A 19,187-nucleotide genomic window follows, 5' to 3' on the forward strand; every position below is an offset into this window, starting at 1 on the left:
GGACCCCATGCAAAGGGAAGAAACACCTGAGGTTCTTGAAGAGGTGCCTCCCATGACCGTAGAAGATGAGGAGGAAGAAAGTCCTGTACAGCCAGCCGAGAAAACGTCTGTTGGTGAGGGCCCTGGGACCCTGGAAGAAAACATCACGGCAAGTAGAGATCCAACTTTGCGCCCACCAATCTACGTCGCTCCGAATGCACAGTGGCTGGACAACCCCCCAATCTTTACAACCAAGATCAGTTTATTTGGCAACAAATCACTAAAACAGACAAGCAGCGCCTTAACAGTTCCCAGGATACCTCGCCTGTGGAAAGGCGAGTGAAAAGAGAGGGGGGGTGTAAGAAGATGAGCTGAAACAGAGTCAGCAGTTTCCGATGCACTTTGGGGCCGGAACTATTGGGACTGTCACCACTGTTGCCAGGGGAGGGTTCTTTTGGGAGGGGAGGATCTTCGCACCGGACAGCAGGGGGCACAGGGGAGATAAAAGGGACTGAGTGCGGGAACGGGGGAGACTTGGCGGGAAAGCGACAAGAGAACAAGGAGAAGGTTGACTCCCTACCTACTGCTCCGACTGCTGACTCTATGTTGTCCATACCTCAGTGTCCTGACTTTGATATTGACTGTGCCACTACCCAGCAGTCTTCGGACCCTTCCTTGCTGGATAGCTCCTACCCGCCTGCAGTTGCAGATAAGCTGACTTGTTCCGTTCCTTGAGACTACTCCAGAGGACTGCACGCTGCCGCAGTCTGCGAGTGTACCCACGATTCGTGTTTGGTGCCATTTCAGAGGGATCTACATAAAGGACTATTTCCACATTCCAGCATATCCAAGCCAAGCGAGACCGGATACATCGGCACCATCGGGAGACGGTGTTTTTCATTCCTCCGTGAGAGAGCCAGAGACATTGTCCAGAATCTATGTTGCCGTCGGGAGATATTCCAGCCTTTCCCCAACAAGAACTGCAAGCAATAAGTTACCTTTTTCTTGCATACCTCTTTCTCAAGCCTTGTGTTTGTGTGCAATTCTTTTTGTTGCCGTTACTGATTTTGTCTCTATGTGTGGAGTATTCCCTGTCCAATAACCTGTTCTAGTTAATCCTGTTAACCCTTTCTCTGCCTCCGGTTCTTCACTGCATCCAACGAACCTCTACCTTTACAAAACTGCGGTATAGTTTATAAGTTATTGAGTTACATATTTAAATTTAATAAGGGCCGTGGCCAAAACTTTCTATTTAAAAGTCAACGTGTCCTGTGTATTTTATTATGTTGATATTTATTGCCTTAAAGTACTTTAGCATCTACAGATCATAGGCTGTGTAATGCCATGGTGCACTGTGAAGGCATCACACTATGTGGGGGAATCATACCGTGTGTAATTGGGCACTGTGGTGGCATCATAGTATGTGGGAGCATCATACTGTATGTAATAGTGTACTGTGGGGAAATCATACTATGTGTAATAGGACACTATTGGGACATCATACTGTCTGTAATGGGGCACTGGGGGGGCATTATACTTTGTGAGAGAATTATACTGTATGTAATGAGTTACTGTATGGGCATCATAGTGTGTGAGGGCATCATACTGTGTGCAGGGAGGAACTGGTGGGGCATAATACTATGTAGGGGCATCATACTGTGTACAGTGGGGCACTGTGGCAGCATAATACTATCTTGGGGCATGATACTGTGTGTAATGAGGCAACGTGGGGACAAGAAGAGGCAATTTAAGAGGTTTTAAGTTGTGTGTGAATACTAAGGGGCACTATTTCTATGTTGACGCACACAAAGGACTCGGTATGGTTAGGGGTGCGGTTTAGCAGCCTGTGCCACAAAATATGTCCCTTTTTCCCATTGGGGGGGCATGTATAATATGACCAATTGCTTTCCTAGTAGCGGCCTGAATATGGATGTCTTTGGCAGCTACAGACACATGCAGGTCTCTATGCTCTGGTTGATAAAAGCCGTAAAAGATCAGGACACTAGATCTGTATAATAAATGTGTGAAAATCACAAAAATTAAAATAAATCACATTATGCCGCATATAAAACATAAGGATTAAAGTCAAAACATTACAGTCTGGTGACCCACTGTGTAGTAGGCATGTAAGCTGCAAACATGAAAGGCGATTATGACATCAATTTACTAATACATATGTATATACGATGAGCCACGGTCCTTCCTCTGGAGGACTCTGCACCGCTGTCTAATGAAATGTGTGATGTTTATCACACAAAGTTTTACTATAATTAAAGCTCCCCATGTATTGGATACTGACATGTCTAATGGTGGTGAGTACTGTCCTGCATAGTCTATGGAGACTGACCAGCAGTCCATTTGCCCCACCTCTCAGGGTAAATAATGGTGGGACAGGTGTGCAAAAGTAATGTTTACTCCCCTGAAAAAGGAACTACACCTGATGTATCTGGTAGCTACTAATGCATCCCTCACCTTATTATATTAGGGAAGACCCCATAACATTACAGAGCAGGGTCACCAAGTGAAGATGAGCCGAGGGGCAGAAAAGTCACCAACTCTCTGCTGACTCCATAACTGTAGAGTCCAGATCTCCTCTGGTATAATATCACCACAAACACTGCACCCCCCCCCACTGAGAGCTTCATGGCTGAGCAGCTGTATTCAGTCTTACATCACCAAGCGCAATGTCGAGCATCGGATGGAGTGAAACATGTTCTGTGCAGTGACGGATCACACTTCTCTATCTGGCGTCTCATGGATGAGTCTGGATTTGGAGATTCCAGGGAACGTTACCCCCGGACTGCATTGTGCATGCTTTACAGATGGTGGAGGAGGATAATACCATGGGCTGTTATCAGGCGTCGGCCTCGGCCTCTTAGTTCTTGTGAAGGGAATTATTAATGTTTGAGCATATGACATTGTGGACAATTGTAGCTTCCAGATTTGTGGGAACAGTTTGGGGAAGACCCTTTTCTGTTGCCCAGGGCACAAGGTCCATACAGATATGGAGGGGGAGTTTGGTGAAAGAACACAGAGCCCAGACCTCAACCCCATCCAACACCTAGAGTTGAGATTATGAGCTCCACAACATCAGGGTCTGACCTCACAATTTCTCTTCTGCATGAAAGGGCAAAAATTCTCACAGATAACTGTAAAATTTTGTAGAAGACCTTTCCAGAAGAGCAAGAGCTGTTATATGTGTAAACGGACCAACTTCATATTAATGGATATGGATGTAGAAAGGGAGGTCAGAAGAGCTCCTGTAGGTGTAATGCAGAGGGGGCACATACTTTTGTCACTAAAGTGTATATTAAAGGGAGGTTCCAAATAGTGGACACATTATGATGTCTTAAAGGTGCACATTACGTGCCTTGACTAAATATCCATAATAATCGGTACAATCCTACATGAGCACTGATTTCATGGTGAACCAGAGTATTAGTTTCCACTACCTACTGACATCACATATCTGCTCCCTGGTGGGTTAGTGTCAGAAATGTACACATGAACTTTCCATCCATGCGATTGCATATTTTACCTCCACCTTCGGAGTCATGGTAGTTGGGATCCAAGCCTTTGTCCAAGAGCCTGGCTACTTTCTCAGCTGAACCATGTTGTACATACTCCACAAATTTTTTCAGACCAGCCTGAAAAATAATCCAAATGACAAGAGATATCAAACAATTTGATAACATGTAGGGTTCTTAGGAGAGCCTGGATATGTGGCCTACTGACCACAGGCTCCTAATAGACATAATAATGTACATGGTGGATCATGAAAGCCAGAAACTCATAAATTTGCCATGTGCCACAACCTATTGTTCTGCAAATTAAGCATGGTTCATATTGGGTAATATGTATTGCAATGGGTTCAAATGACATTCTCCTATCACATCTAGTAGCCATTTGCAACACACCGCACACTTTTGATGACCCTACTTTTTTAACCCTAGCTCAAGATTTCAGTACTTGACTATATGTTCTTATGCGAGGGTGATCTTCGCAGCGCTTTCCTAGTTGTGTTCATGGAGTGGTCATTTTTACATCTATGGATCTATCACTTAGTCACAGTCATCCAGGTTTCATGGAAATGCGTAGCCACTGATCTCTCCTCCCACACTTCTCTTTCTTCTTCGTTCTTCTCTTTCTTCTACTCTTCCTGCTGGATCTGGTTCCATGCATTCAATATTCACGGTCTGAATACAGACTGAAATATCCAGACAGTGCATTGGTCTCCTGACCTAAACCCAACAGCATCTTTGACATAAATTGGGCTGTTGAGTTTGGGTCAGGAGATCTATAGTTAGCCTGGTGATCGTGGTCCACATTATGACCACTGATGTTGGACAGAACGTGTGAAAACCTCATGGTGCATTCTCATAATCCTCTCCTGGACGTCTGCAATAATAATGAGTGTCTGAACACGTAGTTGGGTGTTCTTTTTAGTATCAGTCATGGATCTTGTGCTACATCACTTCTGCCCAAAGCCAAGAATACTGCTTTTTATTGGTACGGGAACACCCGGAAATTGACCAGCATAACAGCCGTGTGTTTTTGGGAATGATCCAGTGTGTACGTTGGGCCACTTTGACCATTCACACACACAGCACTACTGCCCTCCAAAAAGAAGAACCAGGCTTCCAGAAAGAGGATGATAGGTTTCTCATAATATAAAACTTGCTAGGGCCAATGACAGTTCTGATGAACGAGGTCTGATAGGAGTCATTCTGTACAAAGCACGCAAGGGGAACAGGGGTCTTTTTTTCGTGGTCAAACATTACTATTTCCACTGTTGCCAAATTTATCCTACGATGTGGGTTCCATGAACTGATCCGTAGAGAAAATTGTGCACATGAATCAATTGCGTAAATCAGACAGGAGAATCCCAGTAATATCCATAACTTGGAGCAGATTAATCTACAGCAGCATGGCTTTGGGAAAGACATTTAGTCGGCCAATAGACCCGTGAGCTGACACAAAGAATTACTCCGCTCTGACAATCTGAATCTCCCTTATTTTTGCACCATTAAGAAGAAATATATCTGTGTGGTTATGAAGCCACCCTCAACTGTCCCGTCACATAAATCATCGATATTTTATTATCTCTGGGGCCGTTGACACCTTGATGAACGATCCTCACTATTTTCCACTAAGCAACTTGGTCTGATGATTTATTTGTAGTTTGCACTGTATAAGCGGTGATATAGATGGCTCTGATGCCAGGGAAAGATTCAAAGGGACATCTTCCAGTCCAAGGCATGCAAAATAATTGCATTAATTGAAAAAAAAATGAATTGAGCTAATGACAAATATCAAAGTGACCAATGCATGTCTTTAGGCTATGTAATGTATTGTGTAGAGCAATTGCATCCACAAGAACAGCTTTCAGGAGATGTAGATACATTTCTGTCATTTTCTACCTAGGCTAGAAAATTGTGTTCATGGAGCAGCCAACTATGGATCAACTAGTCATCCAGGCTTAATGGAAAAACATAGCTCCTGATCTCTCCTTCCAATGTTCTCTTTCTTCTTCGTTCTTCTCTTTCTGCTGCTCTTCCTACTATACTTAGTTCTATACATCCGATATCCATGGTCCGACTATCTACCGAAACGTCCAGACTGTGCACGGGCCTCCTGACCCAAACTGAACAGCATCTTAAGTAGACTTAAATTGGGCTGTTGAGTTGGGTCAGGAGATCTACGGTTAGTTTGGTGATCGTGGTCACCATTATGGCCGCCAATGTCGGACAGGACGGGGTGCATTCATATTGAGTTTGTGATGTGGATTTTGAAGCAGATCTATGTAAAAATCCACATCAAAACAACTTCAAATACTCCATCAATACTCTTCCTATTGATTTTAATGGGAAATCCACACTGCTGTTCATACAATGAGTTTTTGGGGAACTTTGTATTGAAGAGGTTTTGAAAACTCTGCAGAAGAAAAAGGACATGCCATGTGTTAGGAGCCAGGATTCTCCCGCTGCACGTGATGGATCCCAGGCCTTGTCTGCCTCTGCGGTCTCCCATTCAGACACAGCCCCTTGGATTGTAGCTCAGCATAGACATCAGTCCCAGCATCTTGCACTGCTTCGCAGTGTCCATTTGTTTTCTGCTGGCTCTCCAGCTAAGTCTATGGTAACACTAACCAGTGGTATACAGAGGCAGCCCTACCCTCTGGAGTCTAAGTCCAGAAATCATCTTTCTGAGCATGTCCGTGATGTGACGCCTTTTCATTGCTGCTCGGACGCAGACTGCTCTGGTGATGTGGCAGCTTCAGATTGGCCCACGGGCAATGCCCCATCCGACTGGGCGTGAGTGTTTGAGTAGGAGCCAAGTGCATAAAAGGCTTCAAGCGGCGCACACGGGCGTGCTAGCGACATTTGTGTTTTGGTGTGTGTAGGTGCATACGCTGCTACTCTGTCTGGATGCTTTGGTGTGGTTAGCACTGGTCAGCTTCAGATAGGTAGTGTAGATTTTGCCTCTTCGCTTGACTTAGCACCTGTCTCCGCTACGTGTGCAGTTAGCATGGGTCAGTTGCGGGGCAAGCTCAACCCACGTGCTTATTACCTGCAGGTTTAGCAGGGTATTGCACACTTCTTATTTTTTCGGTGGTTAGCTGAGCTTGGTGCTTATATTTTCTGTGCCCCTCGGTGGTTAACTGAGCTTGGTACTCTTCGTCCCGTTCGCTCTGTGGTTTTAACGCAGTGCGTTCGCTAGTTTTTTATCCGTCATTTGTTCACACTAGCAGCATGTTATCATCTCTGCATGGTGGACCCTGGGTTGCGATTGCATTTTATTATTAATTTTATTTAGTGCAATCCGTCAACCCTAACACCGTGTCACTTTTTTTTATAAGGATTCCTCCTGGAATCTGCTCCAAACATGACACTGCAAAGAAGAGTATGGGGCAAAAATACTTCATAAACTTCTTCAAAAGCATGTCAGATCTAAAAACCATGTCAAAACCCACGTGGATTCCTACAGTGAAGTTCTCTTGAAAACCCTGTCAGATTTATGTGTTTAAAAAAAAACTCTATTGTATCCTACCCTTATACTGAAGTTCTATGCAGTTAATACAGGTCCTGATCTATGGAGGACTAGGAGTGAAAATCTAGAAAAATTGAGTGTTTTTTTTACGCTTCTCAATATTGTTATTACACCAAGAATGAAGAGTCTTGGAATGATGGAAATCACAGGATGGAGACATGTTACCGATATGATAGAAAACTGGAATCAAAATTTCCAAAACCTCTTGATTTATTCAGTCTGGAGTCTGAGTTCCACGTGGAGAAATCCCGGCACTTCCAGCCTTGGCTCCGATCAGTGACATTTATTAGTGGTCATCTGAGGAAGGTTCTGCTACTGATTGCATTCGGGCAAATCATCAAGATCCGCTGCTGGAAGCGCCTGTGTAATCACTGACCAATGACGTCAATGACGTCAATGATGTACTTGATGGGAGTCAAGTCTGGAGACGTTGCAGCCCTGAGCATGTTTAAGCCTCACAGACTGCTCACAGTAGCACCAGCAACATGCGGCCCGAAGATGTCAAGTTGAAAAACAGCTCCTGGAACACTTTGGAGAAATGGTCACATCACTGGTTCTACAAATTGTTCTGAAAATGAAATTGGACATCACATATTGAACATAAGGCAAACAAAGTGCCTACACAGACCATGAGAAGGTGTTTATATGACATTGGGCTACAAGCCAGACATCTAGCTAGAGGTGTCCATTGACCCTACACCACCGTTCTGAAAGACTATCATGGTACAGAGTAAGATAGCAATAGGGGCTAGGACAGAGGTCTGTCCTCTTCAACGATAAGTCTTGCTTTTGACTTGAATGCAATGATAACTAGAAATTGCTCTAAAAACTATGTTGGCTACTCCATGAAAAGGCCTTCAAAAGGGATTGTCTCATTAGTTCTACTTCCAGGATTATGGTGTCGTAGTGCATAATGTATGGTAACCGGACTCCTCCAGTCATCATCCCAGGTACACTAACAGCTCGGTGTTACATTGATTTGACGGTGGAACCAGCAGTGCACATTTCATCAAAGCGTTCCAGGAGCTGTTTTATAACATGACAACTCAGCATGTTGTTTATACTACTGTGAGCTGCCTAAACATGCTCCCATGGTTCCAGCGTCTCCGGACTTCTCTCCATCAAGCACATCTGGGACATCATTGGTCGATGATTACACAGTAACTGCCAGTAGCGGATCTTGATGATTTGCCCAAGTGCATTCAGTGGCAGAATCTATCTCATACGACCATTAATTACCTCACTGATAGCAGCTGAGGCTGGAAGTGCTGAGATATCTGCATGTGGCACTCATACACCAGACTGAATAAATCGACATGTTTAGAAAATTTTGTTTCCATTTTTCCATCATTTGTAGATCAGTAACCTATTTATCCATCTTGTAAATTCCATCTTTCCACGACTTTTCTTTCTTGGTGATGCAATTTCAATATTGAGGAGTATACAAGAAAACCATTGCTATTTATTACAGGGCCTTTTCTAAATGATGGTCAATTAGAAGGGTTCTTCTTCAAGAGATCTGATACTGAATAGCACTTGAAATCTTAGCATGTATACAGAAGGGTATATATTTTCATAAAGTCCACATTATATCGCCACCGTTCATTACCTTACCATAAAATTAAATGAATGTAAAACATTTATTATCTAGGACATAATGCTCACCTTAGTGTGAAGCTTTGCCAATTGCTTTTCATCAAGGTTCGTCTGTTTGTAAACTCTTGTTTTGTAACGGAACTAAGGAAAACAATTAACAAAGGTTAGACAGCAGCCACAAATACTTTTCCCACTAAGCTGTTGTGTGAGTACATAAAGAATAACACTTTTTCTGGCCATTATATTAATTACAACCTGTATTTTCACCAGTTTTTCCCTCAGAAGGTTCTATTTCTCAATTTTAAATTGACTCTGAGATGGTGGGATAAGACTAGCTGCTATGATGTCTCCCATACACAGCACAACACACAGAAAGGGATTCCTGTCTTGTGGTGAGGTAAAAGACTTGTTAGAAAGCTCAGCACAATATTTTTTTGTCTCTCTCTGCTTGTATTCTCACCCTGCTCTCATATCAGTAGGCAATCTGACACCTCTGATAATATATTATAGAGTTTCTTATATTCGCTTACACTATTGACAGGTATGTAACAATTGAGTTTGTGGCAGCGACAAGGCCAATGTGGAGAGGTGGCCCACCAACCTCAGCACCTTCTAGGAGTGGAAGAAGGTAAAGAGAAGCATTTTTATTAATGTCTTCGAAAAGACCAGCAGGATGGAGGACATTCTGTGGTCATTATACAGAAAGGGGCCAGGATGGAGAACATTATTACTGGAAGGGTGCTAGAATAGGGGAAATTATAACTGTAAGGGGCCTAGGATGGGGGACATTATTACAAGAAGGGGCCCAAGATGATTATTATTATTTATTTATTTATTTATATAGCACCATTGATTCCATGGTGCTGCACATGAGAAGGGATTACATACAAATTACAGATATCACTTACAGTAAACAAACTAACAATCACAGACTGATACAGAGGGGGGAGGACCCTGCCCTTGCGGACTTACATTCTACAGGATGGTGGGGAAGGAGACAGTAGGTTGGGGGGGTTGCAGCAGCTCTGGTGTTGGTGAGGCAGTAGCTCCGATAGTCATGAGGAGGCAGCGTGGTCATTACAGGCTGTAAGCTTTCCTGAACAGGTGGGTTTTCAGGTTCCCTCTGAAGGATCCGAATGTGGTTGATAGTCGGACGTGTTGGGGCAAAGAAATCCAGGGGATGGGGGATATTCAGGAGAAGTCTTGGAGGCGGTTTGGTGATTAAGCGTGGAGGAGAGAAAGAGGTCTTGGGAGGACTGGAGATTACGTGAGGGAAGATAGCGGGAGATTAGTTCAGAGATATATGGAGGAGACAGGTTATAGATGGCCTTATAGGTCAGTATTAGTAATTTGAACTGAATGCACTGAGGGAATGTGAGCCAGTGAAGAGATTTGCAGAGGGGAGATGAGGAGGAATAGCGAGGCGAGAGATGAACTAGTTGGGCAGCAGAGTTAAGGATGGACTGGAGAGGTGCGAGGGTGTTACCAGGGAGGCCACAGAAAAGGATGTTGCAATAGTCGAGGCGAGAGATGATGAGGGCATGCACCAGCATTTTTGTAGATTGAGGGTTGAGGAAAGGACGGATTCTGGAAATATTTTTGAGCTAGAGGAGACAGGAGGTGGAAAGAGCCTGGATGTGCGGTTTGAAGGACAGGGCAGAGTCAAGAGTTACTCGGAGGCAGCGGACTTCCGGTATGGGGAAAACCTTGATGTTGTTAATTGTGATAGATAGATCAGGTAAGGAAGATCTGTGAGATGGAGGAAAGATGATGAGTTCAGATTTGTCCACATGGATTTTGAGGAAGCAAGAGGAGAAGAAGGAGGATATGGCTGATAGACACTCCGGGATTCTGGACAGCAGAGAGGTGACGTCTGGGCCAGAGAGGTAGATCTGAGTGACATCAGCATAAAGGTGGTACTGGAATCCATGGGACTTTATGAGTTGTCCCAGGCCAAGTGTATAGATTGAGAAGAGTAGGGGTCCTATAACAGAGCCTTGAGGGACTCCAACAGATAGAGAGGGTGGGATGAGGAGGTAGTGTGGGAGTGGGAGACGCTAAATGTGCGGTTGGAAAGGTATGAGGAGATCCAGGATAGGGCAAGGTCTTTGATGCCAAAGGAGGAGAGGATCTGTATTAGGAGGCAGTGGTCAACTGTGTCGAAAACAGAGGACAGGTCTAGAAGGAGGAGGAGTATAGAGTATTGTCAGTTAGCTTTGGCTGTAAATAGATCGTTAGTAATTTTGGTCAGGGCTGTCTCAGTGGAGTGATTGGGGCAGAACCCAGATTGTAGATTGTCAAAGAGCAAGTTAGATGAGAGGTGGGAGGAAAGTTCAGCGTGGACGTGCTTCTCCAGGAGATTGGAAGCGAATGGGAGCAGCAATATTGGGTGGTAGCTGGACATAGCGGTTGGGTTGAGGGTTGGCTTTTTAAGGATAGGCATGATTGTGTCATGTTTGAAAGCAGAAGGGAAAGTACCAGAAGTTAGTGATAGGTTGAAGAGGTGGGTTAGGGATGGGATAAGAGTGGTGGTGAGGTTGAGGAGGAGGTGGGATGGGATGGGGTCGAGTGCACAGGTGGTGAAATCTGATTTGGAGAGGAGACAATTAAGCTCCCCTTCAGAGATGTTGGAGAGTGACGTTATGGGGATTGGACATTCGTCCCGTATCCCGTATACAAAGGGGTTGTGGTGGTTGAACAATGAAGACATGCCTTGTTTGGTCAATCTTATTTTTGAAGTGTGTGGCAAAGTCCTCAGCAGAGATGAGGGAGGTTGGAGGGGGCAGTGGTGGGCAGAGGAGGGAGTTAAAAGTTTTGAATAACTGTTTGGGGTTGTAGGATAGGGAAGATACAGGGTTGTGAAGTAGGCCTCTTTAGTAGAGGTGACGGAAGATTTGAAAGCGAGTGTTGCCTGTTTGAATGCAGTGAAGTCGTCTTGCGAATTTGTTTTCCTCCAATGCTACTCCGCCACCCTGGACACTTGCTGGAGCTTTTTAGTGGTGTTATTGTGCCAGGGTTGTCTAATGATACGTCGCACTCTGCCATGAACGAGAGGGGAGACCATGTCAATAACTGATGCAAGAGTGACATAGTAGAAAGCAGTAGCATTGTCTGTGTTGTGGAGAGAGGATATGGATGCCAGTAATAGGATGGAGTCAGATAGCATGTGGATGTCGAAGTGAGCGAGGTTTCTGCGGGGGTGCACATGTTGCTGGACAGGGGTGACAGGTGAGGAGGACAGGGATGTGAAAGTGAGTAGATGGTGGTTGGATAGAGGGAGAGGGGAGGTGGTGAAGTTAGAAAGAGAGCAGAGTCGGGTGAATACCAGGTCTATTGTATGTCCATCTGTGTGGGTGGCTGAGGAGGACCACTGAGCAAGTCCAAAAGATGAAGTAAGGGACAGGAGTTTGGAGGCTGTTAACTGAAGTGTATCAATGGGGATGTTGAAGCCGCCCATGATGATAGTGGGGATGTCAGAGGAAAGAAAGTGAAGAAGCCAGGTAGAGCATTGGTCAAAAAAGGCAGTGGTCGGGCCCGAAGGTCGGTATATGACGGCCACTTGGAGGTTGGAGGGAGAGTAGATGCGGACAGTGTGGACTTCAAAAGAGGGGAGGATTAGGGAGGGAAGATGGGGGACATTATTACTGTAAGGGGCCCAGGATGGGAGTCATTATTACTGTAAGGGGCTCAGGATGCGGGACATTATTACTGTAAGGTGCCCAGGATGGGAGTTATTATTACTGTAAGGGGCCCAGAATAGGGGACAATATTACAGGAAGGGGCTCAGGATAGAAGACATTATTACTGTAAGGGGCTCAGAATAGGAGTCATTATTACTGTAAGGGGCCCAGAATGGGGGACATTAGTACTAGAAGGGGACATTATTAAGGGCAGGGGAGAAGGATGGAAGACATTATTACAAGAAGAAACCCTGGATAGGAGACATTACTACTCGAAGGGGCCCAGGATAGGGGACATTAGGGCCCAGGATGTAGGATATTATTCCATGGAGGTGAACAAGTATGTCTTTATAGGATCTAGATTGTTACAAGAGCCCATAATCTGTCCAACATGCAGCTGCAGGCCCAAATTTAGCACCAGGCCTATTGGACTCTTGTTACGCCACTGACTATTGATTTATGCAAAGTTTGTTGTAAGGGCAATTCCCATTTAAAGTGGTTTTTCAGGCTTGAACTTAATTTCCACAGTAACTCAATCTGAATGCAGTTTGGAGAATTTTCACAGTGTGCAGGATTCCTCTCAATTGCCAGATCTAGCAAGCGGTTACATGCCAACTAGATTCTCATCCGCTTCTCTCAATAGTACATTGATGAGAATCTAGTCCACATGTATTTGCACGAATGCAAAATTGCATACCAATGACCATGTGACCTCTTGCTCTTTCCGGCAAAAGAGGGGAATCCTAATGGTTTGCTTAATACACACTGTTGGGATGGGATTTGCCAATCTGCTGTGACATAACGCAAATGCAGAAATTTAACTCAAGTCCGAAAAACCCTTTGAGGTCGTATTATACTCCATAGCTGAACTCATAATTCTGTTCTTTTTCAAGCAATTGGATTGCCATCAGATACACTTTTAACAGCTTAAAGGGATATTTCACTTATAAGATACTGATGACCTATCCTGAGGATACTGGTACAATCCTTAACTTTCAGATACAGTCCAAAAAATCAGTGCCACCCTAAGGTTAAAAGGGACGTGTTTATGTAAACCTTACCCAATATGTGGGTGGTCATGTCCAGTTTGTGAGCATTCATAGGAATTCAAGATCCCCTTTAAAGCAACAGGAATGTTGGTAAGTATGGGTGAGCTTCAACTTGTGTTTGACTACCCTACTCGGTGCTGTAATTGATTCTGGTATCAAAAATCTGATGGCTCTCTTTATGTTCAAAGTCGACAGAATTGTGAATGCAGCTCTGGAGTATAATACTATCTGTAACAAAGTTACTTAACTTTTGATGGAGTTTCATTCTATATGGAAAGCGAAAAACAGTGATCAGTGGTGAACATAAACTTTAGGGGTTAACAAGAGCTACTGTTTGAAAGAAGGAAGAGAAAAAAGGATCAAACGGATCCACTAATAACAAGATGATAAAACTCCGCGCCATTTCATCCATGGCTGATCACTAACACGGTAACGCAAGATGTGTTAAAAACGTTCATGGAAGACGAATTGCACCAATAATAGCTCCAAACACATGAAATTTTCCAGAATCGGTCCTTTCCTTACGTAAATTATTCATCTCTCCTGACTTATAAATTTCTTCACTTGACCTTAAAAAATGAGATACCAACCTCCAAATATGGAACCCCTTTCTCGAAGGACTGCGGGTATTCCCGGAGGAGCCGCTCTTCATCCAAGAACTTGGCATCCCTTCCATTGGTTGCTGGTTGGAAGAGGCCATAGTTGAGGACGTCCTTCAGGCTCTCATTCAGGGTGCACAGTATCTGCTGCTTTGCAACCCAGATGGTGGCATCTGGGTTAAATCGGAGGCATTTCTGGAAAAGAAAAAATATATAAAGCACAAGATAAAATGATAATAGATGGATATCACCATCTATGTTTAGGACGCGGTGATTCCGCATGGTTCAATGAACACATGCAGAATCACCACACATACAAAAGCCAGCAGTGCTTTGGACGGAGCAGGTATCTGCTGCCTTCAAAGCACAGCAAATACTGAACGTGGAAACATACCCTAAACCCTTTCGGCAGACCCTTTTTAAGTTTTTGGACACCATACTAAACTTTATCATAGCCAAATGGGTGGGTTACTTCATTTTATGTCACCTTTTAGATATTAGTTGACTCTAGTCCAAAGCTCCAATGACTTGAATATGATGGTATTTATAGGTGGACTATAATAAAGGGTCACTAAGCAGCTTTTACAGCCCCGGCATTATTATATCGCAGGGCTTCCTCTCGTATATCCATTTCATTCTTCTAATTTTTGGAACGAGTCATGTGACACTTGGATTGTCCTTTTTTTTGCACGGGCACCTGCAGAGAGATTTTTCTATCGTCGTTTCTACGAACATAACAGCTCGCACTCCCTGGTTACTGTTTCCATGGAAATCTTAAAATCACCAAAGACTCTTGCTATGAGTTTAAAGAAACTCCCGAAGGTCTGACTAATGGAGGCATATTGATGCGCTACGCCGGGAGATCAGTGAAAATTCTCCTGAACGTTCCCACGGCTTTCCTTCATCTTGTTTATTTGTGGTTAGGCCAAAAAAAAAGCATAACATGACATTGAAACTTTAGCAATCCCCTAACCCTTTATATATTACCTATAGGATGCGATATACAAGGATATTTTACCCCAGTACTGGTGGTCACCATAATCATGGTTGACTTTCCTTGGCTTCCGTGCTTACTGTATATCAGGTGTTAAAATATCACCAGTGACCATGGTTCCGTAAACCAAAGGCTACAAAGTTAGTAGTGCCTAAACCTGAAGCTTGTGGACCCCTGAAATAAGTACTGATGAGAACAATAGCTTTAGGTATCTATCATTTTGCAAAATATATCAAGTGGTCTACACTTAGACCTCCATTACTTTGTGCCATTTATGATGCTAGTATCTTCTACAGGCGTAATTTGAAGCTACCTGAACTTCTTGCTCTTGATGTCAATGCTCCACTGATTCTGAAATAACTTTTCTTTTTCTTCTGCACCCCTCCGTTGCAAAGTTATAACCCCTGGAAATAATGGTGAAAATTTTCTCTTCTCTGTGGGCTCGGCCTTGTTTTGATTGGCCAGTGTTAAAAGAGGAGAAAAATTAAATGCCCATAAAGAAGTTCTTTGCTTGATGAAGGGGAAATTTACATCTTTTATTCTGGGGGGAATAACTTGGGTAACGTTGGATCAAAAGGGCATAGAAGAAAAAGAAAAAAGTGTCCTATAATCATTGGACCAGTGACAATTAGAGGTGTTACCCAGTTTAAATGGAAAAAGTTCAGTGAAAGGCCCCCTGTAAGCACTATAAATTAGTATTCCTGTGTTTTTTGCTTAAGTTGATTTTATTTTGATTACTTTTTTTCAGAAAAACAGTCAGCTCATCCACTTATTTTCTTTTTCAGTACGTATGGAGATGTTTTTGGTTTTTGCACTGGATGTCTTTAGAGTCCTATATCTAGAGGCAGTGCATTAATCTTTTCAGCAAAGCTACTCACAGCCGCACTTACAGTAATACTCCGCTCTGTCAGCAAAGTAGTTAACAATAAGCGGCAATTTTCGTTTCACAGTCAGGAATATTATAGTGTTTTAATGAACGACCATCATGAAGAGTGGGTCTCGAAGATTAAAATGGACAAAATATTCATTTAAATTTTCGAAAAAAGGATTTCCTCATGATTTGAGGTTAGGCCCAGAATTTGGCTGGTAGTTATAGAAGTGTAGATACAGTGGTAGAAATGGTAGAGGTAGTGGTGCCTGAGGCGCTTAAGTGCCCCTCCGACACGTAAGAAGCTATAATGTTATAAATGGCACATACTTGTTTGGGGGTATTAGAAATATTTTTTAAGGATCAAGGACAGGGATGTAGCTACAAAGTGAATAGATGTAGAGTTTGCACAAGAGCCCTGGTGTCTGTGGGGGATGAAAGGTAGATGAAGAGGCACTACTACAGATTTTCTTATGTTTTTGAAGACAAGGCTTCCCCTAGTTCTCAATAGCTATCAGGGTCTATATGACCCTCTGCCACATTGGAAGACACCAGTGTTATAGGTCAAGCTTTGTTATAGATTTTGTTGTGGGGCCTGGGATAGGACTCTACCTATAAGAGGTACAGAGGGAAGTGGTGCACCTAAGCACTTTGCCTTTGGGGCTAACATGTCCCTTTACCACATAGGAAAACACCAATATTTTTTATCTCGAATAATAGATTGGAGGTCCTGTTACAGATTGTATTTTAGGATCCAGTACATGGGTGTAGCTATAGTGGGTGCCGATGTAACAGTTACATTTGGCCCAGGTGTCTGAGGAGCCCCGAAGGCCTTTCTGCAACATAGGGAGACACCAGTGTCACAAATGACACATGGTAGATGGATACCCTATTGAAAATTTTACATTGAGCCCCAGGAGTTTGAATCTTAGCTTCTGGGTAGTCAGGTAAGGGGTGTCATTTAGGGCAGGTGCAGACGGCCGTAGATTCTCTCATCTGGGAAAATCGGGTCGATTATGCAAATGACATTCTGAGCCGAGTTTGATCAGAGTGTGATCATAGTGGGATCCGATTTTCTTGGACGAGGAGACAATGGAAAAAACAAAATTCTCCATCTTTTCAATGATGTCAGTGCATATAAATCGGATTGAACGCAAATGACATCCGAGTTGCAGTCCGATGTTTTCCACGCACTCATTGACTTGCATGGCCAGGTGCGATCCGAATATCAGATCAAACATGGGCAAGCAACGTTTCTTTTCCTTGAAGAGTCTCTCTTGGAAGAAAAAAATCTAACATGTGCACAGCTCCGTTGGTCCGAGCGCGATCTGATGTTTGAATTGAAAATACACTTGTCTGCACCTGCTCTTATACAGTATAGGTCAATTATATTACAGATGGGTAGGTCCCTAAACCCTTCATACCCAAGGGATTATTTTGGTCCTTACTTTTAAGCGTCGGCATAACCGATTGGGCCAACTTACATTCGGTAGCTTAACATGAAGTAGGTGACAGATGGAAAAGAACATAATTGCAGAATCCGACTACGCTGAGCTACTTTGTAGTCTGTAACTACTGAAACACAAATCTACATGAACCTGTATACAAAAAACAGGAGCAAATTTATAACTATTTGAAAAGTTGCTTCAATTTATATTTTAGATTCATTGGCTCAATAGAAAAATTGCTACAAAGCGAGGGAAGGTTCTTTTGCTTTACGATGAAAATTGTATTTCTTGCTTTCGAGGCTGCGTGCATAATGTAATACTAATTAAATAACACCAATAAATTGTACATTTGAAAGAAGGAAATATATATATATATATATATACACTCACTGGCCACTTTATTAGGTACACCTGTCCAACTGTGTGTTAAGACTTAATTTCTAATCAGCCAATCACATGGCGGCAACTCAGTGCATTTAGGCATGTAGACATGGTCAAGACAATCTCCTGCAGTTCAAACCGAGCATCAGTATGGGGAAGAAAGGTGATTTGAGTGCCTTTGAACGTGGCATGATTGTTGGTGCCAGAAGGGCTGGTCTGAGAATTTCAGAAACTGCTGATCTACTGGGATTTTCACGCACAACCATCTCTAGGGTTTACAGAGAATGGTCCGAAAAAGAAAAAAAATCCAGTGAGCGGCAGTTCTGTGGCCGGAAATGCCATGTTGATGCCAGAGGTCAGAGGAGAATGGGCAGACTGGTTCGAGCTGATAGAAAGGCAACAGTGACTCAAATTGCCACCCGTTACAACCAAGGTAGGCAGAAGAGCATCTCTGAACGCACAGTGCGTCGAACTTTGAGGCAGATGGGCTACAGCAGCAGAAGACCACACTGGGTACCACTCCTCTCAGCTAAGAACAGGAAACTGAGGCTACAATTTGCACAAGCTCATCGAAATTGGACAGTAGAAGATTGGAAAAACGTTGCCTGGTCTGATGAGTCTCGATTTCTGCTGCGACATTCGGATGGTAGGGTCAGAATTTGGCGTAAACAACATGAAAGCATGGATCCATCCTGCCTTGTATCAACGGTTCAGGCTGGTGGTGGTGGTGTCATGGTGTGGGGAATTTTTTCTGGGCACTCTTTGGGCCCCTTGGTACCAATTGAGCATCGTTGCAATGCCACAGCCTACCTGAGTATTGTTGCTGACCATGTCCATCCCTTTATGACCACAATGTACCCAACATCTGATGGCTACTTTCAGCAGGATAATGCGCCATGTCATAAAGCTCGAATCATCTCAGATTGGTTTCTTGAACATGACAATGAGTTTACTGTACTCAAATGGCCTCCTCAGTCACCAGATCTCAATCCAATAGAGCATCTTTGGGATGTGGTGGAACGGGAGATTCGCATCAGGGATGTGCAGCCGACAAATCTGCGCCAACTGTGTGATGCCATCATGTCAATATGGTCCAAAATCTCTGAGGAATGCTTCCAGCACCTTGTTGAATCTCTGCCACGAAGAATTGAGGCAGTTCTGAAGGCAAAAGGGGGTCCAACCCCTTACTAGCATGGTGTACCTAATAAAGTGGCCAGTGAGTGTATATATATATATATATATATACCCACCCTTTGTGTCACCTTAGTGGCAGGATGCAAAAAAGCAAGCAGGAACAGCGTATACTGAACGCCACAACCAAGTAGCGGGAATTGTATACAGGAACATCTGCACAGCATATGGGCTAAGCCCCCCTAAGTCCAGGTGGGAGACCCCAGAAAAAGTGTTGGAAAATAAAAGGGCTAAAATCCTGTGGTACTTCAAGATCCAGACGGATAAGCAGGTGTTGGCTAACCAACCAGACATTGTCATAGTAGACAACGATCAGAAGCCAGCAATGATAATAGATGTGGCAGTGCCAAGT

General features: G+C 43.6%; 1 protein-coding gene across 1 annotated transcript in view; it reads right to left on the reverse strand.

The window, feature by feature from the left end:
• SHANK1 (SH3 and multiple ankyrin repeat domains 1) overlaps window positions 1-19,187 on the reverse strand; it is a 677,277-nt gene that overhangs the window by 291,460 nt on the left and 366,630 nt on the right. Inside the window, exons 3-5 of the mRNA XM_073570818.1 lie at window positions 13,945-14,148; window positions 8,695-8,766; window positions 3,518-3,626 (exon numbers count right to left, since the gene is read on the reverse strand). Of these exons, the coding sequence (XP_073426919.1) occupies window positions 3,518-3,626; window positions 8,695-8,766; window positions 13,945-14,148 (385 nt within the window). The remainder of the gene's footprint in view (window positions 1-3,517; window positions 3,627-8,694; window positions 8,767-13,944; window positions 14,149-19,187) is intronic.

Source organism: Dendrobates tinctorius, unplaced genomic scaffold (genome assembly GCF_039654945.1).
Source record: "Dendrobates tinctorius isolate UK_male_01 unplaced genomic scaffold, ASM3965494v1 ptg000028l, whole genome shotgun sequence".
Taxonomy (NCBI): Eukaryota; Metazoa; Chordata; class Amphibia; order Anura; family Dendrobatidae; genus Dendrobates; species Dendrobates tinctorius.